The sequence below is a fragment of the Sturnus vulgaris genome, chromosome 13, assembly GCF_052056855.1.
Source record: "Sturnus vulgaris isolate bStuVul1 chromosome 13, bStuVul1.hap1, whole genome shotgun sequence".
NCBI lineage: Eukaryota > Metazoa > Chordata > Aves > Passeriformes > Sturnidae > Sturnus > Sturnus vulgaris.
In genome coordinates, this window is record NC_142255.1 from 19347109 (window position 1) to 19368773 (window position 21665).

Below are 21665 nucleotides of genomic sequence, written 5' to 3' on the forward strand. Positions count from 1 at the left end.
CCAGGAGATCCCTGCCCTCCCCAGCCTGTCCTGCAATTCTGAGAGAATTCCCAGGAGATCTCTGCCCTCCCCAGCCCCTCCTGCAATTCTGAGGGAATTCCCAGGAGATCTCTGCCCTCCCCAGCCTGTCCTGCAATTCTGAGAGAATTCCCAGGAGATCCCTGCCCTCCCCAGCCTGTCCTGCAATTCTGAGAGAATTCCCAGGAGATCCCTGCACTGCTCAGCCTGTCCTGCAATTCTGAGGGAATTCCCAGGAGATCCCTGCCCTCCCCAGCCTGTCCTGCAATTCTGAGAGCATTCCCAGGAGATCCCTGCCCTCCCCAGCCTGTCCTGCAATTCTGAGAGAATTCCCAGGAGATCTCTGCCCTCCCCAGCCCCTCCTGCATCTCTGAGGGCGTTCCCAGGCACAGTGGGTCTATTATTGGTGATAATCCCTTACTGTATAAAGTAGAATAATTTATGAACCTGCATTCAGGGGGAAAATAGAATTGGGAATCAATGAAATCCAAGTGAGCAGGTTCCAGCTTCCCAGAGTGGCATTGTGTGCACATAACTCACAGAAGGAACCATGGGCAGTGTTCTGTGCCTGCCTCACTGCTGGGCTTAAATGAAGGATTAACTGTTGAGCTGGGCCTAAGAACAGCTCCCAGCTTCCTGTTCTGGAGTCTCCTCCTGCCTGTGGAAGATCCTTTGATGTGGAGCTGCAGCGTGTCAGCACACATCTGCAGAGCCAGGCAGGATGTTTATGCTAATCCCACCTGCCTGCTCCATCCTATGGGAAACTCATTCCTTGGGAATCGTGGGGTGCAGCATCTCTTAAATGGAGTTTCAAGCAGAGCTGAAAGGGGGCAGAGAGACCAGATGTGCTCTGATAAGCTCTAACCCATTCCCAGCTGGGAATAAACAACAACCTCACCTGCTGCTCTTATTGCAGAGGCCAGCATCAAATCCTGAGCCTTAACAAGCCCTCTTTGTATTTCATGCCTTTAAAGCTGTTACTCCACACCGGTTTCTCCTCGTTTTCTGCTGTTTCACTGACTTTATTTGGAAGCTGTTGCCTGTTTTCCCTCCTCAGTGCTGCCCCCGGTGCTGGTGCCTCGGCATGCAGAGATTCCAGCAGAATTCCCTCCCCTGGATGATTACAGCCACTCCATCCCAGAGAACACTAACTTCCCTGCAGGTATCGAGCCCCAGAGCAACTACATTCCAGGTACCTTGTGTCTTCCATACAGGGAGGGGTGAGAGAACACAGGGAATCCTGCCTGGGGGATCCCAGACTGGGAATCTTTCTTTCCATCCTTCCTCTGGAGCTACAGAGTGCAGAAATAGCTGGAAATTCTAAATGTGGGCACTCAACAGGGCTGTTCGTGGCTCTGTTTTGTTGGTTTTAAACTCATTTCTTCATTCAGTGCTACAACCTCAGTTTATTGTGAAATCTAAACTGGATGTTCCCTTACCAGGTTGAGATTTGAATGAAATTCAGCCATTTTGAGTAAAACTCTCCAAATTTCTGATGGAGTTGAGCTCTTCTATTTATGTATCTCTTTTACAAGCAATTTACACCTTATTTGCATGGAAAAGTTATGCAGCTGCACTGCAGGAGAGGAGAAATATGTGGACAGAAAACTGCCTCCATGGCTTAAAGTTTCATGGGACTGAAAATCCGGATTTTTTTGTTTTCCCCCCCTCCTCTGTTATTCACAAATATGGATATCACCCTGGCTGTGCTGGCTCCTCCCTCCAGCAGCTTGAGAAAGAAAAGTAATAAAAAAGATGTTGAGCTCCTTGTGCATGACAAAATGAATGTTTTTGGTGCCTAAAATCCAGATTTTCAGTTGCACTGACAGTGTGATGGTTTTGTGCCTCCAGAGACCCCTCCTCCAGGCTATTTGAGTGAGGATGGAGAAACCAGTGACCATCAGATGAACCCCAGCATGGATGCAGGTGAGTCACCTTTGGGCTTTTCATTTTGTAGCTGTATCCTAAAGGAAGTTGAATGTCCAGGTTTTCTCTCATTGCCACAAAAAGAAGTAGCCAGGTTTGGAATGAGGGTATCTAATTTATGTTCAAATAATCCATATATTATGTTCAGATAGACTATATTAATGTTCAGATGTCAAATGGACTTTCCTCACTGTAGGAAAAAAAAAATAAAGGAACCAGCTCAGAACAGTGTGAAAGGAAAAGTAAAAATGGGCTGCACCACTTGTCTGCATCCATGGGACATCCAAGTGCAGATATTGAAAATATAGGCCCAGAATTTGTGGCAAATTTCCATGATTGAGGATAAAATTCTGACAGCTTTTTGGTCAGATCTGTGTAACCTGATCCAATCACTCCATTGTCCCAAACCCAGCAGGATTGGGGATATAAAGTGTTATGGTTTTAATTTTATTTTGTCTGGCAGTGTACACCCAAGCTCTTTAATACCCAGCTAACTGGGTTTGTCAGGATGGTACCTGGAAGTAAAATAACCAAGTGCTGCTCAGTTTGGAAAAGAAATGGGTTAAACTTCAGTGAATTCCCTGTGAAGGGGCAGCAAGTTGATATTTGTGTAAGGAATAATGAACATGTCAGAAATGAGACTGCAGTGAGCTGGGGGTTGTCCCTCCAACAAGCCTGGGCAGCACTGCAGATCCTGTGAATGTTTTTCCTGGTGCAGATTCCATGGCAATAATTATCCCTTCTTGATTTTCAGGTTCTCCAAACTTATCACCAAACCCCATGTCTCCAGCACACAACAATTTGGGTAAGCACATGATCCTGGGAGCTGGGTGTAATTACAGCCAAGAGGGTGACATTTGAATGATGCTGTTGAGGTTGTGCACTTTTTTCAATATTCCAATGGTTTTAAAACTGCCAGAGGGCAGCTTTGGATTGGATGTGAGCAGGGAATTGTTCCCTGGGAGGGTGGGGAGGGGCTGGGATGGAATTCCCAGAGAAGCTGTGGCTGCCCCTGGATCCCTGGACGTGTCCAAGGCCAGGCTGGAGCACCCTGGGATAGTGGAAGATGTCTCTGGCCATGGCAGGAGGTGGAACTGGGTGTGATTTAAGGTCCCTTTTAATCCAACCCTGCCTGGAATTCTGTGATTCTGTGAGACTGAGCATGGTCTGAGCAGAGAGAAGTAGAGGAGATTGGTTGGAGAGTCCAAATAAGCAGGGAATGTGCAGGAATGTCAGTGAATGGAGAGGCCATGGAAGCATTCCTGGAGCACCAGAGGTGTTGGTGAGTGGGGGGGATGCACAAAGCACAGATGCAGGGCAGGGTGGTTGTGGCTCACACAGCTGCTTTTCCTCACCCCAACTCAGGTTCCTCTGCGGTCTGGGGTTGTTGCTCTGCAATCTGGGATTGTTACTCTGCAGGCTGGGGTTGTTACTCTGCAGGCTGGGGTTGTTACTCTGCAATCTGGGATTGTTACTCTGCAGGCTGGGGTTGTTGCTCTGCAGGCTGGGGTTGTTGCTCTGCGGTCTGGGATTGTTGCTCTGCAATCTGGGGTTGTTACTCTGCAGGCTGGGGTTGTTGCTCTGCAGGCTGGGGTTGTTACTCTGCGGTCTGGGATTGTTGCTCTGCAATCTGGGGTTGTTACTCTGCAGGCTGGGGTTGTTACTCTGCAATCTGGATTTATTCCCCCCCTCAGCTCCATCCTGGGCACAGGGAGCCCATTCCAGCCCCCAGGGCTGTGCCAGACCATGGCTGGCACTGTGTCATTCCACACGTGTGACAGCAAACAGGGGAGCCCTGAGGAGCAGGGACAGCAGCTGAGACACCACGAGAGCTTTTGTGGCTCTCTCTGCACCTCTGTTATCTCAAAAGTTCCACCCTTTATTTTCATTCTGATCTCCACCACTTTGGAATTGCTCTGCCACAAAAATCCCTCCCAGCTCTGCCTGGCTGCAGGATCAGCTCCCCAACTGTTCCTTAAGGCAGCAGACAGAGCCCACTTGAGACTGCTCTGGAAGAGCCATGGCCATAAAGTTTACATATGCTTTTAATCCTGGCACACAGGACTTGGACACTGCTCCAAAATTTGTCAGTCATTGGCTGACTTGTGGATATCTTGGGGCTGTTGAACAGAGGGTTTCTTTTTTTTTTTTTTCTCCCTACTTTTTAAAAATATTGCCATGGTGACACAAACTTTTATTTCTTTAAGTTCTACAGCCCAAGAAGAGAATGCATGACTGAGACATTTTTATTTCGTTTTTCCCAGTGTGCTGCCTGGGATCTGATGAGATTTTTCTTGCAAATTTTTCCTTTTTTTTTTTTTTTCTTTCCAACCTAAAAATAAAAAGCCAATTCCATGTAACAAACTCAACCTGGCAAGTGGCATCTGCCTTACATGAGGCAGAAGGGAGTTCCTAGGAAACAGACCCCCCATATCCTTCCTCACTGGTTGTTGACACATCAGATGTCTCAGGTGCTGTCTGGGGACAAAAAAAAAAAAAGGAGCAGGTGAAGCTGGTAAAGCACAAGGAATCTCTTTGTAGTCTGAAGAGCAGACAGCAGAGAAGCAATTTAATTTACCAGCGTTAAAAAAATGCCTTTGAATTCTTGCAAACCGTATTTGTTGCTCTCAGGCAGGAGCTTCCACAAATGAAGAACTTCTTGTGTTGCTTTTAATTTTATTGTAAATTTTTGCCTTTGAGGAAGCTACGAAATAATAAATGAAAGAGCAGCTGAGCCACACTTAGAACTGTCCAAGGGCAAAATTATCATCACATGAGTGTTGTAAATGTCGTATCTGCAGCAAGGAGCTGCTCTCAGGGAAATCAGACCTTCAGCCTGATGGCCACAGCCCAGGCAGGGGCTCTCTGCTCTCTCCACTTGGAGCTGTTGGTGGCTGCTGACCTGCAGCACTCCTGTAATTCCTGGAAAAGCAGAATTCCACTGTCAAGGGCTGGGCTTTGCTCTGTAGGAGCCTAATGAGGCTTCCTCTGTGGATTTGTGGAGAAAATGGAACAGAAATCCAAACCCCAGAGCAGTGTGTGCATGGAGGGAGTTCCTCAGCTCTCGAGCAGAGGGGGGTGCATTTCCAGCTTTGCCATGAAGAAAACGATGTCCCAGGATTGCTTTGTTTATTTGAGCAGAGCTACCTGAAGCTTTTCAGACACTTCACTTTGTGTAAACTGAACTTTGGACTTAAATCCCGTGGCCATATTCCAGGGAGTTCCAGAGGCAATAAAGCAGCACAAGGCAAACCAGGTGTGACACCAGGGCCAGGGCAGGTTTTCCATGTCAGGCTGGAACGTGGGATGGAAGAGCTCAGGGAATTTCATCTTTCCATTCCCAGGCACAAAAGCGTTGCAAAGTAACATATTGGGATTTTTTTTTTTTTTTTTAAATTCTCCTTTCAGTTTGTGTGTTGGAGTTGGAAGTGTTTGAGTTTTGGTTCCAAATTACAGTTGTCAAGTTTTCAGTTGTCAAACATAAGCTTTAAGTGGAAGTCACAGATATCCAAGGATCTCTTCCCTATTGCTGAAACACGAAGTGAGGGAAATACTAAGAACAGAATGGAAGGAGAGTTGCCAGCATTCTGTGGGCATTGGGAATGAAGTCAGGGAGTTGAGGCTGGCTGAGGAGCAGCCCTGTGGTCACACACACATTGTTGTTCCGAGGGGGCCGTCCCTTGGAGCACAGGAAATCCATTGTCAGGGATTGCTCCACAGAAGGGCTTGAGGCAGGAGCTGTCAGAGGGATGAGCACATGGCCCAGGGCCACATCCACGTCCCTCTGTCCCTCTGTCCCCCTGTCCCAGGGCACAGCCAGCCCTTCCCTGGCTGCAGAGTGAAGGCAGCACTCACCTCTCTGCATCTCCTCCTTTCCCAGGAGGGAGATGGGGTTGGTAGAGCTGGAATCATCTCTCAGCGAGGTCTGAGCCACGTTGTGATCAAAAACATTCCCTGAAAGGAGGGTAACAACTTCCCTCGTGCTCAGAGAGGGGGAGCAGAGCAGGCTGCAGAGTTTTCCCAGGACTTTGATGTGGCAGGGAGGATGCAGGACTGGGAGCATCCCAGGGCCCAGGGGACACTTCTGACAGCGAAGCTGTTCTGAGTCAAGGCTGAAATTGTGCAGAGATGAATCAGGCAGGATTTGCCTGGGTTTCATGTATCCTGTTTTATTGATTGGGTACCCCCACAGGGTTCTTTGGCTTTAGCAGAGCTGCATTCTCTTCCTTTCCCCCAAACACTGAAGCCATAAATTGAAAATTAGTATTTAGGACAGCTCTAACACAAGAGGGAACTTGCCCATCCCACAGCAGCTTAAACTGAAGTTTAAAACTACAAATCACAGGAGAAAGCAGCACCATTAAAAACTTGGTTGCAGTTTTTAGAGACAAGCTTTTCCTCAAACCAGGATTTGTTGGTTTATGTCTTTCCTCAAGCTGCAGATAAGCCAGAAATCAAATTTCTGTACATCCTTCAGTGAGGAATCCACAGTTCCCTTGAGCCCCAGCCAGGTGGAGGTGGTTTCTGAAGGAAAGGACCACAAAACCATGGAGAGGTTTCAGTGTTTTTATAACTTGAATAGCACCAACGTGAGGATTTTACTTAAGGATCAACACAGGTTGATTTTTCTGGAGCTGAGCAGCCTTGTGATTAGAAAAGCACTTGCTGTGGAGTAAGAGCCCAGTCATGTGGAACTGATCTGTTTTCTTTGGTGGGTGGACTCCCCTTGGGAGGCTCTGGGCAGAGCTGGTGTTTGCTGGGGCCACAGAGCCCAGAGCAGTCCTGAGGTGGCCACAGCTGAAATGAGGCTGGAAAAACTTGCCAAATGTGCCATGCAGGAGGAAAAGGCAGGGACAGTAAACTTGTGACACCCCTGGATGTGTGAAATAATCTATCAAGAGAGGGGCTTGCTTTGAGCTGTAAAATTAAAATGTGAGGAAGTGGCAGGTGAAAGAAGCTGGGAATGGGTATAAGCTCCAAATTCCATGGATTTTGAAGCCTGCTGAGGATTAGAGTTCCCCAGATGCACTTGTATTCAAATTCCTTATTTGCTGTCAGCAAAGCTTGCAACAAAGCAGAAACCAAAGCGATTTTCCTGATTATTGGCTACTTTGGGAACTCTTCCAGCAGTGGAGAGGAAGCCAATGTGTCTTTTGGCTGCTCCAACCTGTGCCTGAAGGTTATGGAGTAACAGGTACAGGTGAGAAATGGCTCCCAAACCCCTGCAGAGACCCTGGTCAGTGTGAGAGGACGCTGGGGTGATAAAAACCTGTCTTGGATCTTTTTGGAGTTGATCTCTTAAGCCCCACATTCTCCTAAGCCCTGCAGGAGCAACAGATGGGAAAGCCTATGGAAAAAGCTGGGTTTTGCTGCTCGGTGTTAACTCCTTGGCCAGATGGGAGCTCTTCTGTTCTGTCTTTAAGCACCATTTGAATGGGGATGAAGTGATAAATTTTGGGGAGGGCTGGAGGGAATTCTGGCTGTGGGGAACAGCATTCAGGAATTGGCTGGGTGTGCTTTGCACGTGCCCTGCTCGGCTCTCAGCAGGGCTGGGCACCTCCTTGTGCTGCATTTCCAGGAAATTTCACTTGAGCTTTGTTCTGCTGGAGTCTCCTGGGCTTCAGTGGGAGCAGGGAAATCATTCAGGGCTCTTTGAGTGCCCACCCTGCCTTCCTGAGGCTGCCTCTGCTCCTCAGCTTCAGCCCCTTGGCTTCAGTCCACGAGGCAAGCCAGGACCCCAGGGGAGGAGCTGAGCCTTCACCTGCTGGGAAAATGGATTTTCCTGGGATGGTTTGAGACCCAGTGCACTGGGAGAAAGTTTTTAAATCACTTTGATGCCTGTGTTAAAGGCAGTTTGGGGCATATTTCAGACTTTACTGGTTTCACCAGTGCCAGAGAGGTCACAGCAGGGTGAGTGAGAAGGAAAGTTGGATTTTCTGGTTGGAAGTGCACAGATTTGGGGTGCAGCACGCCTGCAGCTTTGTGCTTCATTCTTGCCAAGATTTTCTGCTCCTTCCTTTTGTCTCTTTAGGGAACTGGCTACCTACAAGTGATCCCACATTTCACAGTAAAGCTGAGTTTATTTATTTAGTTTCCCCCAAGTGTGAGGCTGCTCAGTGACACCTCACTTGCTACGTGAGTAATGCCTTTGACTATTTGTGATTGCTCCACGTGCCAGAGGCTCCAGGGGTGATGTCACCTCCTTGCTGTGGTCCATTAAAATGCAGCTTGGGTCGAAGTGAGCCTGAGGAATGAAGCAGCACAATATTCCAAACCAGCCGGGTCGTTGTTTATTTTCCATCCCCCCCTTTTTTTATTTTTTTTTTTTTCCCCTTGCTGTGGCTGATTTGGCTTTGCTTTGGTGCAGACCTGCAGCCCGTGACCTACTGCGAGCCAGCCTTCTGGTGCTCCATATCCTACTACGAGCTCAACCAGAGGGTGGGGGAGACTTTCCACGCCTCCCAGCCCTCCATGACCGTGGATGGTTTCACTGACCCCTCCAACTCGGAGCGTTTCTGCCTGGGTTTGCTGTCCAACGTCAACAGGAACGCGGCCGTGGAGCTGACGAGGCGGCACATCGGTAACTCTGCTGCTCCTGCCCTGGGCATGGGGACAAAAAAAAAAAACCCAAAAAAACCTCTCAATCAGCAGGTTTGGGACCCCTGGGTGGGAATATGGATGGGTTCTAGGCTGATGTGCCATGCAGAAACACTTAATTGTGTTTTGTCACGTAATCGTAATACAGAAATGCATGCCATAGAATTTAGACCGTTTCACACTCTGTGTGTCTGGAGGGATGTCAGGGATAATTTTGTGTGTTCTTTTTCCCTCCTGCACTGTTTTATTTTCTGACTGACCTTTTTATAAATGAGTTCCTCGATTGTCATCTCAATTTTCACTTTTCCAGTTCGTTTTCAGTTCATCAAAAATGAACCTGATTTTTGTCCTAATTTTGCTCCCCTTTCCTGAGCAATAGGAGAATCCTCCTCTTGCTCAGGAGGATCTTTCCTCACTTGTTTTGAAGATTATTATACTCCAATCCCCAAAACCCACCAAGATTCAGAAATCAGATTTTAAATGCAGCAGACTCCTTCTGTTCCATGGAAGGATGAAAGCAACAAATTCAAACAGGAATGTGAGACCACATCAAATGTTTATTTGAGCAACAAAATTTATTCTGCAACCTTGTTCATTTATTAACTGAGATTTTAATGATTTGTGCAAACACCTATGGGCAATGTATGTCCTTGTACACAAAGTCATCTCCAGCAAAAAAAAAAGGCAAGGATTTGGAATTGCTGTGGAATTTAATTCTAAATCATTGAGTAAATCCTAAACAGTTGTGTCCAGCTGGGATAACTTCCAGAAGAAATGATGATTTTCATGTGTTAACTGATAGAAATGATGACTTTCATGTGTTAAATGATAGAACATTCACATGGAAAATTACCAGTGTGCTGTGTTTGGAGGGAGCAGGTTTGGAAGGGACAATTCCAACTGGAATTGGTGCTCGTTTCTCCCTCAGCTCCCCTGCCCATGGAGCAGTTTGTTGGAATGTCCAGTGGGACAGAGTTTCCATCACTGGTAGCTGAGCTGCTGCTTTAGAGCTGGCTCAGGGATCCATCCCAGCCCCTGGGGCACTTGCCCAGGTGTTTTCCCCTGAGGGATCTCTCCCAACCCTTGTATCAGATTTTCCCAGTGTTTTTCTCCCCTGAGGGATTTATCCCAACCCCCGGGTCAGTTTTCAACCCTGGGGGATCTCTCCCACCCCCTGTATCAGTTTTCCCCATGAGGGATCCATCCCATTCCTGTTACCGCTTTTCCTCACTGTTTCCTCATTGTTTCCCTGCTCTTTTCCCCACTGTTTTCCCCGCTGTCCCCACTGTTTTTCCCGTTGTTTCCCCGCTGGTTTTCCCCGCTGTTTCCCCGCTGGTTTTCCCCACTGTTTTCCCCGCTGTCCCCACTGTTTTTCCCGTTGTTTCCTCGCTGTTTCCCCGCTTTTCCTCATTGTTTCCTCATTGTTTCTCCGCTCTTTTCCTCACTGTTTTCCCCGCTCTTTCCCCGCTGGTTTTCCCCGTTCTTTCCCCACTGTTTTCCCGCTCTTTCCCCCTTCTTTCCCCACTGTTTCCCTCATTGTTTCCCCGCTCTTTCCTCGCTGTTTCCCCGCGGTTCCCTCGCTGTTTCCCCGCGGTTCCCCCGCTCTTTCCCCGCCGTTCCCCCTCCTCTGTCCCCGCTCTCTCCCTGCTCTTTCCCCCACTGTTTCCCCGCTGTTTCCCCGCCGCTGTCCCCGCTCTTTCCCCGCTCTTTCCCTGCTCTTTCCCCGCCGTTCCCCCCACTCTGTCCCCGCCGTTGTCCCCGCCGTTCCCCCGCTCTTTCCCCGCTGTTGTTCCCGTTGTTTCCCCGCTCTTTCCCCGCTGTTCCCCCTCCGCCGTTGTCCCCGCCGTTGTCCCCGCTGTCCCCGTGTGGCAGGCCGCGGTGTCAGGCTCTATTACATCGGCGGGGAGGTGTTCGCCGAGTGCCTCAGCGACAGCGCCATCTTCGTGCAGTCCCCGAACTGCAACCAGCGCTACGGCTGGCACCCGGCCACCGTCTGCAAGATCCCGCCAGGTACGGGGACACCGCGACACCGGGACACCGGGAGAGTGACACGGGGACGGGGACATGGGGACAGTGACACTGGGACAGTGACAAGGGGATGGTAACATGGGGAGAGTGACATGGGGATGGTGACATGGGGATGGGGACACGGGGACAGTGACATGGGGAGGGTGACATGGGGAGGGTGACACGAGAAGAGTGACACAGGGAGAGCGACATGGGAACAGTGCCACGGGGACAGTGCCACGGGGACAGTGCCACGGGGACAGTGCCACGGGGACAGTGACATGGGGACAGTGACATGGGGACCGTGACACGGGGGTGGTGACACGGGGACGGTGACATGGGGACGGTGGCATGGGGACAGTGACACGGGGACAGTGATATGGGGACAGTGACATGGGGCAGCTCCGGGGTGGCTGTGGGCAAATCCAGCTTCTAGAAGATCATCCAATGGCCTGGGTTGGTGTCGTGTTTTTATCTCCTTTTTTCTGCCACAGTCAGGATTAAACGCTCTAGAGATGGCATTTCGTGTTTGGACTCGGGTGTGTTTTAATTCTTATCTCTGTTGCAGTGACTTCTTCAGCACTGCTAGCTAACAAGTTAAAATGGAGATTTATCTCTCTCTCTACAAGGCCCTTTAAGGGTAAACTGTCCACCTAAATTATTTTTACTTTTAACCCAATAACCAACCACCCGTGGCCCACAATGCAGATTTTTCCAATCAAACAAAATCACCTTGAGCCATGAAGGAGAAGGTAAAGAAGAAGGACAAGTCCTTATCCTAAAACCCCAAATTCTAAGCTTTCCACCATGTGATATTGCACACTTCTATTCAAACTAAACACCCATGATCCCAGTTCTGTCATTCAATTTTGGAAACCTTCTCCTCATCCTGAGGTCAAAAGCTGTGTTCTCCTGGGGGTCAGTGCCTGTCAGCACAGAAATCTGAAATTCTCAGTGAGCAGGATTCCAACAGGTTGGAACATCCCCTTCCACACCTTCATTCTGCCCCAGGGATGGGGAGTCCACAAATTCTCTGGAAAATGTATTTTATTCTTTTAGCAGCCACTTGATAATTCCAGCAGGGCATTTTTTATAGCATAAGGGATGGAGGTGCTGCTGTGGAGGCTGCAATAGTTGCACAATGTTCATCCAACACAACAGAATCTAAGCACAGCTTAAAGCAGAATCTGTTTTATCAGTCCATTGTTGTATTGTAATTATCTCATTGACACGTTGGTAATTTTGTTTGTGCTTCTAAGTAATGGTAAGAAATTTCTCTTTAATTTAGCTTCACCCATAATATATTTAAATTGTTCTCTTTTTTCTGGTCTCTGGTAAAATCCCCTCCCTCCTGTGTGTGAATTAGTTTGTTCTAAAGAAATCACATTTTGCAGAGACCTCATTGCTCTGGTTACAGTCTGAAGTTTTTGTTGAAAGATTACAAGATAATTTATTTCATCTAGCTGGGAAGAAAAGGCTTTTTTTGTTAGATAAATGCAAAAGGCTGCTAAGAGAGGAGATGCTGTTTGAAATGGAATTTGGTTATTTAGCTAAGCTTACACAAACTGACTTTTTTACAGTTAAAAGCCTGTGTACATTTAAAAACTGAACTTCTTTGTTTAGAAATATTTGAATTCTTTTCTTTTGAGAGGAGATCCATACGCTCCAAGCTCTGGCTCATCCTAATGGGTTTCCTTTCTCAGATGCAGCTGCCAGTGCTGCAAATTATGACTTAATTCTCCACCACATCACAGGAGTCCACCCTGGCTGGAGTCAACATCTGCAGACATGAAAAGCCCACATTTCCGCTGGGGACCCAGCTCAGGCAGTTGTTGGATACCAGCTCTCCCCACTTTTGCCACAGCCTTTGGCTGCCTCTCCTTCAAACCCTTGCTGGGTTTGATGCAGTTTTTTCATGGCCTTGCTGGCAGGATCGAGTCATTCCCACTCTTCCCCATGGAGTGATCTGATCCCGAGGGCTGGGATCCAGCACTGGGATCCTCCTGCCCTTTATTCCTCCTTCCCTGAGCTCAGCCTGGCCCTGACACTTCCACCCCTCAAACTTCCCTTCAAACTCCCTGAGTCTGCAGCCCCTGGGCTCTCCCCTGATTCCACAAGTGGGCAGTGCTTCCTGCAGTGCTGTGGTCACCCTTTGCTCCACACCAGAGGAGTCCAGCCCAGGAGAGGAGGCTCACAAGTGATTTTTAGCAAAACGCAATTCATCCCACTCCAAATGTTGTTTTTCAGCCTTGGCCCGTGTGTAATCCCAAATGAGCCTTAGCTGAGTGCCTGGTTTCAGAGTTTAACTTGTTTATGATTATCTGGGAGAAAGCAAACGTAGCAACACTTTTAAAAAGAGGGGCATTTATTTATTTATCTAAACTATGAAGGATGTTATTGTATTTCGCCTTTTCCCTCTAAGAACAGTTGAATAAATTGTTCTCAGTTGTTTAGCTGGGGCTAAACATCAGGGGAAAAACTTCAGTTTTAAAAGGAAAGTGTTTGGCACGTGACAGTGGAGCTGGAGAGGATTTTAGCAGGAGCAGCCCTGCCACCAGCCCAGGCTGCCTCTTTAACCCTCAGAGCTGCTTCTGGTGTGTCAGAGCAGTTTCACTTCAGGATTTCCCTGTTCTGTGACAGACTCTGTGCCAGTCCAGCACCAGGGAGCTCCTGGGTTTAGCCTTTACTCCCCTCCAGGCCCTGCAGGGATCTCTGCTGTGGAGTATTCAGTCATAGTCAGGCTTTAAACTGCAATAGGAAGGGAATAGTGTCCAGGAGAGAGAGGAAGGTTCTACAGGAGGATCTCAAGCCTGGTCTCTCCAGTCACAATCTGCTGGGGGGCTCCAGCAGTCAGAATTCTCTCCTTCTCCCTGTGAAAATGTGGCAGCCTCAGTTCCTGGCTCTGGGCTCTGAGGACATGGGAGAGCAGCCTGGAGTTCCTCTGCAAAAACCAGAGTTCTCAGTGCCACCAAGCCAATGCCTTGTCCCTGTCCTTTCCCACAGGCTGTAACCTGAAGATTTTTAACAACCAGGAGTTTGCTGCCCTGCTGGCCCAGTCGGTGAACCAGGGCTTCGAGGCCGTGTACCAGCTGACCCGCATGTGCACCATCCGCATGAGCTTCGTCAAGGGCTGGGGCGCCGAGTACAGGTGGGGACCTGCAGGGTCTGCTCCTGTTCCTGTAGGGTCTGCTCCTGTTCCTGTAGGGTCTGCTCCTGTTCCTGTAGGGTCTGCTCCTGCTCCTGCAGGGTCTGCTCCTGCTCCTGCAGGGTCTGCTCCTGTAGGGTCTGTTCCTGCTCCTGCAGGGTCTGCTCCTGTTCCTGCAGGGTCTGCTCCTGCTCCTGTAGGGTCTGCTCCTGCTCCTGCAGGGTCTGCTCCTGCAGGGTCTGCTCCTGCTCCTGTAGGGTCTGCTCCTGTTCCTGTAGGGTCTGCTCCTGCTCCTGTAGGGTCTGCTCCTGTTCCTGTAGGGTCTGCTCCTGTTCCTGCAGGGTCTGCTCCTGTTCCTGCAGGGTCTGCTCCTGTTCCTGTAGGGTCTGCTCCTGTTCCTGCAGGGTCTGCTCCTGTTCCTGCAGGGTCTGCTCCTGCTCCTGTTCCTGCAGGGTCTGCTCCTGTTCCTGCAGGGTCTGCTCCTGTTCCTGCAGGGTCTGCTCCTGTTCCTGCAGGGTCTGCTCCTGCTCCTGTTCCTGCAGGGTCTGCTCCTGTTCCTGCAGGGTCTGCTCCTGCTCCTGCAGGCTCTGCTCCAGCTGGGAGAGCCCTGCAGAGGTTCCCTCCCCTTTAGAAAGGGGAATCAGCCCAGTGTGTGTTCAGGAACATGGAATGGGTTGCTGAGGTGTCAGTGCTGTTTGAAAAAGGGGAATCAGCCCAGTGTGTGTTCAGGAACACAGGTGAGTTGTGGCCCTTGGGAATGGGTTGGTCTGGTCTCTCTGTGGGACACACCTGAAGGCCACGTGTGGGAAGAACCAAGAGCTTTACCTGGAGCACACAGATAAATCCACCTGATCTATGTAGGAAATGTGACATTTTTTCCTTTAAACTAGATGTGTATTGGATAGTTTGAGTGTCTTAAGACTGAGCTTCTATCAAGACAGGGTTACAGAATCCTGGAATGGTTTGGGTTGGAAAGGACCTTAAAGCCCATCCAGAGCCACCCCTGCCATGGACAGGGACACCTCCCACTGTCCCAGGCTGCTCCAGCCTGGCCTTGGGCACTGCCAGGGATCCAGGGGCAGCCACAGCTGCTCTGGGCACCCTGTGCCAGCCCTGCCCACCCTCCTTCCTTCCCAATATCCCATCTAACCCTGTCAGTGGAAAGCCATTCCCTGTGTCCTGTCCCTCCATTCCTTGTGGAAGTAGAGTGAGTGCTTCCCATGGCTTGGATTTAATGCTTGTTTCATCAGGGACTAATGGGATTAAAATAAAAGCAGATTGGCTTGAAAATTTTCTATTTTAAAAGAAACATGAGAGTTGCTGCAAAATTATAGTTAAATATTATAGTTAAAATTTTAATTAAATCTCTTAATCCTTGCCATAGAGCAAGTGGGAGAATGTGGGAGCAGCAGGATCACTGTTTTTCCCAGTGAATACTGAGGCTAAAATGGAGATGCAGGAGGTCAGCTGTGTGGGATGGATGATGTGGTTACTCTGACCCCACAGGGACACTGGAGATGGTGTGGGAGCAGAGGATTCCATGGTTCTGCTCTGTCACCCCACTGAGCAAACATCCAAGGGAGAGCAATCAGGGATGGATGGCACAGGCAGGGGAAATGAAATCCAGTGGTAAATGGGTGTTGTTGGCTGAGAGGGAAAGCTGGGGAGGATTTCAGCCCAGGGTGATGTGGCAATATCTGACTGTGCACCCTTTAGAGCTGTGGCCTCACTCTGAGCTCTGTGGGGCTGCTGCCATTCCAGGGCTGGCCAGGACAGGACAGGGCAGGAACAGGACAGGACAGGACAGACAGGACAGGACAGGGAGATGCCTCAGGACCAGCTGGAGCCCAGGCCCTGCACGCTGCTCTACCACTCTCTTCATTTCTCCAGATGTTTGGAGTCCATTTTGTTTTGAAATCGTCCTGAGCTGGGGCCAGAGCAGCTCAGGGCTGGCTCCCAGCCAGGCCCTGATGAGCTGCAGACGAGCCTGACTTCCACAAAGTCCGGGATCCCCGAGGGGCTCTCACCGGAGCTGCTCTGCCCATCCTGCCCTTCCTTCTGCTCCACACATGGAGATGTTGCTGTGGGAGCATCCAGGGAGCCCTTCCCTGATTGCTGGCTCACCTTTGGGCAGTCTGGATGGGGGGTTTAGGGCTCCTCTGTGCCAGGGATTTGGTGCAGGGAAGGGGGAGAAGCCAAATCCATGAGCAGCCTGGGATGGGGTGGGAGCTCGGGGCAGCCCCCCAAGCACAGGGTCCCCTTTTCACCCCTGGTTTGTCCCTGGGTCCCACAGATTTCAGGTTTTCCCTCCCACCACCAGGTTCCAAGGACAGCTTCTGTGGAAATGGGGGTGTAAAGCAAGGCTGTTTCCAGGCTGTTCCTCCTGCCTTGTAATCTCCCTCCTCCACAGCAGCTGTCCCTGCCTGGAGCCAGACCTCGGCCATGCCTCAGCCATGTCCTGGTCTCCCTTTCCTTCTTTTCCTCCCCATCTCTTTGTGCTTTTCCATCTGGAGATCCCTGTGGGGTCTCAGGGAGAGTGGCAGAGGAGGGGATCAGGGATTTGTGCAGGGGAAGGTCAGAGCAGCTCTGGCCCAGCAGGGCCCATGGGTGCAGGAAGGAGTTATGGGGTGAGCTCTTCCCAGCACTTCCACATTCTAAAACCCAAGGGTACAATAAAAAGCGAATATCCTTGCCTTGTGCATAGGGAAGCTGAACACACTTGGTGAACACAGACCTTGCTGTCTAACTAGGAAAGGTCTGCAAGGGAAAAATGGATTTTGCAGAGACACCTTCCTGTCCCTTCAGGGAATCAGCTGCCTGTTCCCAGGAATCTGAGCAGCAAAGAGCAATGTGCTCCTGTGGGATCATGACAAATCTGAAGGGACAAGGTGGGTTTTTATAAGAAATCAGCAGAGCAGGCCAGAGGCTGCTCCAGAGGAGAGACATTCCTCTGGGCAGGATGGTTGTGTGAGCAGCAAGGCACGCTCAGGAGCTGGGCAGTCTCGGACATTTGTGAGTCCTGTGGGTCACACGGGTGTTGTGTGCTCTCTCCCCTGGCAGGAGGCAGACTGTGACCAGCACTCCCTGCTGGATTGAGCTGCACCTCAACGGGCCCCTGCAGTGGCTGGACAAGGTCCTCACACAGATGGGCTCCCCCAGCATCCGCTGCTCCAGCGTCTCCTAAGGAAACTCCTCCTGGGGGCCCCTGGGGCAACAGAGACTCTGGAACACCCTTAGCAAAGGCATAGTAAACAACTCCCCAGTTACTCAAGCAATGAGAAAAAAAATCTGCTTTGAAAACAAAAAAAGAAGTGGGTTTTCTTTGTTTTGTTGTTGTTTTTAAATACCCATTTAAGCCACTTCCACTGAAACTGTCGGCACTTTGGTCAGGATGCTCTGGGGCTGCAGTTGGAATTTGGAGCAGGAGTTGGTGAGGATGAAGAGCTGGACTTGTTTCAGTGGAGAGCAGGCAGTGCCAGCCTGGCTCTGGGCTGTGTGAGTGCACAGGAGCCATCCCAGCTCCAAGGAAACCTCCCCTTCCCTCACACAACTGCCAGGAACAGCAGAGCCCAGGATGGGAACAGCAGAGCCCAGAGGACTCCAGGATGGGAACAGCAGAGCCCAGAGGACTCCAGGATGGGAACAGCAGAGTTTGTGGAACTCCAGGATGGGAACAGCAGAGTTTGTGGAACTCCAGGATGGCTCCTGGGATGGCTCCTGCTCATTCCTTCACCACCCAGCTGATCCACACTGCACTGCAGCAGCACGGGGGAAGGAGGCTTCTCAAACACACAAAAGAATTCATCCCCCCAGGACTTCCAGCAAGGAGGCAGAGCTTTGCCTGGTGCCTGAGGGATGATGCCCCCATGGATCAGCCTGGATTCAGGAGCAAAAGGCCAAGTTTGAGGCTCTTTGTGGTGTTGCTGCAGTGATTTTTGACTGGAGCTGCTCCCAGAGGGATGATTGTCCCGTGGGGAGCCGTGCCTGGAGCAGTTCAGGCTCTGCTCTCTGCACTCTCTGGGCTGGCTTTGCCCAGTCCCTGCCTCTCCCGTGCCCAGGGATGGAATGTGCAGGCCTGGCTGTGGAGCAGCCCTGCAGGGGGATCCTGTGCAGCAGCCAGGACATCTGAGACACAACCAAGCCTCTGTGTGAAACTTGTTCCAGCTGATGAAAATGCTCTAAGATGTGTTTTTGCCTGGAGAAATCGGCAGAGTGTGTATTTACTTGTATTATAAAATGTTCCTTTTAAACATACATGCTCCAGACTGTTTAATATTTTTTATCCCTGCAGCAACTGTCGTGGCAAACAAATTCCACAACTGGAAAAAAACCCTTAGCACTTGTTTTTATGGTTCATATTTGCCAAATAAGTCTCATAACTTTGTCAGTGCTGTCCAATTATCTGTTTCTTTATATCTGCAGTGAATATCTTATGCATTTGTGCCAAAATATTAGAGGGGGAGGGGAGAAAGTGATAATCAGTTTCCTATGGAAATCTTTTTTTTTTCTTGTTTTTTTTTTTTAATCTATGAAAGACAAACCAGCTGGATGTGGCTGTGGGAAGGACTGACTGGGAAGGACTTGAGGATGGTTTTGATAAAGCTTTAGACCTGCAAACCTCTGTGGGAGTGCCCTGATCCACTGGGGGAACTGATTGGATCAAACACCCACCAGGAATTTCCATGCACCTCCTTTTCCAGCTGCTCGTTCCTCTGAGACCTCTGCCAGCCTCTCTTGGTTTGCCAGACCCCAGCACTCCTGGAGCTGAGGGGAGCAGATGCCACCAGAACAGATCCAGAGGCCACTGCAGCTGCTTGGAATGCAGAGGAAGGGATGGTGTGGGGAGTTTTCCTTCCAGAAACAAGGAATTGCCTTGTTTGAAATCTGAAATGCAAATGTTTGGGAAGAATCTGAGTGGTGGATGCTCCTGGAAGATCCTCTGCCTGAGTCTGGACTGGAGCTGTTCTGTGCAGGGTGTTTGATTTGTGGAATTTTACAATGTGTCTGATCTGAGTTCCTCCTCTGACTGCAGATCTGTGTAAAATGAGATTTTTTTGGTGCCATTTACAGAGCAGGTCTGTTGTCACCATGGATTGGTTCAGCATTGGTTCAAATACAGGTTTCTAGCATAGCTGCAAAGAAAAATCTATCCTGAATTTTGTAGAAATATTTCACTTTTGGCTGTTTAAATGAGAGGGGAAAACTCTGCTCTGTAAAATGGCCCTGGGTTTCCTCCATGAGTGTCTTACTTGCTTATTTTGGTGACAAATGTTGTTGTTGTCCTCATAATCACAAAGGAAATTGGACTCTGGTGCCTCCTGCATGAACCATAAAAATGACATCTGAAATTCCAGAGGCAGGGATTACAGGTGATGGTGTGAGCAGGAGCCCAGCCTGGTCCAGAGGCCACAAATGGGAAGAAATCCCAACTTTAATATGAAATTTGCACAGAGTCCAACCTGGATTTCCACTGGGAACCAGAGCTACAGCTCCTTGCTAAAGGATAATTAATTGCTGACCATTATTAATTGAGGCCTTTTGAAACCCAGGATTCAGATGATGCATAAAAACTTTGGTTAATCTCCCCTCATCATCCCTTAAGTAAAATGACTTCCAGTGGAAAATGTGAGCTGGCCCAGCAGTGCAGTGAGATAAAGGGGAGATTATCTCCACTCCAGCATTAATTTCCTCTCTCCCCTTTGTTTGCTGCTCACTGATGCATAAAAGCTCTGTGGGTCCTGGAGTCACCTTGGGAAGGCCCTGGACCAGGGAGGGGGTGAGGCTGGGCTGGGCTGAGCCCAGGGATGTTGTGCCCACCCTGCCCTGAGTGCTCTCAGCTGCAGCTGGGAGTGAATTCTGTTCCTGTGGCCACCAAGGACAGGGAGCAGGGACTGGGATTGCTGGAGCAGCAGGGCCCTGAGGGCACAGGAGGCTTTGTCTCATTTCTCCTAGAACTTGGTTAAAGCAGCTTTGGTGTGGAGCTCAAAGGGATGGCAGCAGCCGTGCCCTGGCTCAGACTGCAGCTCCAGGCTGGAATATTCTCTCATTTCATGGCAGGCTGGGCTCCTTTCACCAGGATTTCACCCGTTTTTGTTCCTCCAGAGTCAGTAGCAGGAGCTTTGACTCCTCCCTTGGTGTGGCAGAGGACACCCAGTGCTTTCCCAGGCTGTGCTGATCTGTTTATTGTTAATGCATTGAACTGCAGGTTGTATTTTGTGTTAAGCTTGTCTTAGGAGTAATCCAGTGCTGTCCATTTGATTTAATCTCCAGCAATCAGGGTGCACATGCACAAAGATGGAGAAATCCCATCAAAAGGCATTTCCCTGGAGCTCTGGCTGCCAGGAAAAGGCTGAGGGAGGCCCTGAGTTATTCCCAGTTTCCTCCCCCTTGGGTCAGCACAGCTGCACCTGCAGGATCCTCCGTGGGGTGAGGGATGTTCAGGACTCATCTCGAGCAGCAAGTGCTGACCCCTGTGCCTTGAGCTGCTTCCCAAGTGGAACAGCAGGAAGAGGCCAGCCCAGGGAAGGACTCCAGCCACATCACAGCACCCAGGAGCCCTCCCGGTTCTCTGGGGCACTGCAGAGGCAGGAGGGTGGAATTTCGTGGCTGGGCTAAGCTGGGATGAGAACCAGGCCCGAGCAGTGTGGTTGAGAAGTTCGATGTTTGTTACTATGTACCTGCTTTTGTATTTTATGTGTCTTTCTCCAATATTCAGATGAATCCAATATTTAATTTTTAGCAGAAGGAGTAGTTAAGGACTCAGAGTATTAAACCTTCCATCTGCTCCTTGCTGATGATTGCTGGAAATGAGGAGTTTGTGATGTGAGAGCAGAGCTGAGCACAAAGTCCCACGAGCCCTCGGGAGCCAAGCCAGGGTCCCAGGTGAGCCCTTTGTGCTCCTTGGGGCTTGATGAAGCTTGAAACACCAAAACCTGTTCCTCCAGAGCTGCCTGGGTCATCTTCTGCCCCTCCAGAACTCGTTGCTCTTTGCTCCAGGTGGGTTCCTCTCCTGGCTGCAGCCCTGCAGTCTGTGCTGGGACACCCAGCTGTGTCCCTGGTGGATCCACAGGAGCTGTTTGTGTGTGCTGGGACACCCAGCTGTGTCCCTGGTGGATCCACAGGAGCTGTTTTTGTGCTGGGTTTGCAGTTCCTCTCTCCCCTGGTTGTCCATCCCTGCCCAGCTGTGCCTCCTCCTGCTTTCCCTTGCATTTGTTACTCCAGGCCTGTCCCATGTACACCCTCCCCTTTCCATGTGAAACTGTTAAGGTCTGTTTTTGACATTTTAATAAACTTTGATTTGAAAACTGAGGCTCGTGAGCAAATCAGGCTGTAGGAGGAATGGATTTAAGGGCACAGATTGACAGTTTGGGGCGTTGCCATGGCAGGTGATTGAATGAAGGTCCTTCCCAGTAAAGCACACACGAGCTCAGTGACAGGTAAGGCCCTCGTTCTGTTTACAGCTGGGACAGTTCTGTTCAAGAATTTGAAGCCAAATATATTAAAAATAATTGTAAAATTGCATTTAGTTCTTTTATCTAATGGGACTCACGGGTGAGTAAAGGGGAGTTTTGTGCTCCAAGGATTTACTGTCCAGTGGCTGGAGAAGTCAGACACAGCTGAGCATTCACGTGTTCAAACTGCCACTGCAATTCCACCATGGCTGGGAACTGGGGAGCTGTTACCAGCCCAGGGGATTGGGGAGCTCTGTTACCAGCCCAGGGGATTGGGGAGCTGTTACCAGCTCAGGGGATTGGGGAGCTCTGTTACCAGCCCAGGGGAGTGGGGAGCTGTTACCAGCCCAGGGGACTGGGGAGCTCTGTTATCAGCCCAGGGGATTGGGGAGCTGTTCTCAGAGCATTCACTGCTCAGCCTGCAGTGTCCCGCCATGAGCAGACCCCGAATTCCTGCGGTGTCCCAGCCGCGCTGCGGACACGAGTCCAGCCAGTAAATCCTGGAGAAAATCCTTCAGGAA

The 21665-nt window shown here is 50.0% G+C and overlaps 1 protein-coding gene across 3 annotated transcripts in view; it reads left to right on the forward strand.

Moving 5' to 3' along the window:
* Nucleotides 1–21001, forward strand: part of SMAD3 (SMAD family member 3) — a 70973-nt gene extending 49972 nt beyond the window's left edge. For 2 of the 3 annotated variants that reach the window (XM_014874595.2, XM_088172706.1), the window contains exons 3-9: nucleotides 1076–1210; nucleotides 1870–1944; nucleotides 2699–2749; nucleotides 8312–8524; nucleotides 10414–10551; nucleotides 13552–13696; nucleotides 16754–21001. In XM_014874595.2, coding sequence (XP_014730081.1) covers nucleotides 1076–1210; nucleotides 1870–1944; nucleotides 2699–2749; nucleotides 8312–8524; nucleotides 10414–10551; nucleotides 13552–13696; nucleotides 16754–16877 — 881 coding nt within the window. In that variant the 3' untranslated portion in view covers nucleotides 16878–21001. The remainder of the gene's footprint in view (nucleotides 1–1075; nucleotides 1211–1869; nucleotides 1945–2698; nucleotides 2750–8311; nucleotides 8525–10413; nucleotides 10552–13551; nucleotides 13697–16753) is intronic. The other variant, XM_014874596.2, reaches the window with a different exon arrangement.
* The last annotated feature ends 664 nt before the right edge of the window (nucleotides 21002–21665 follow it).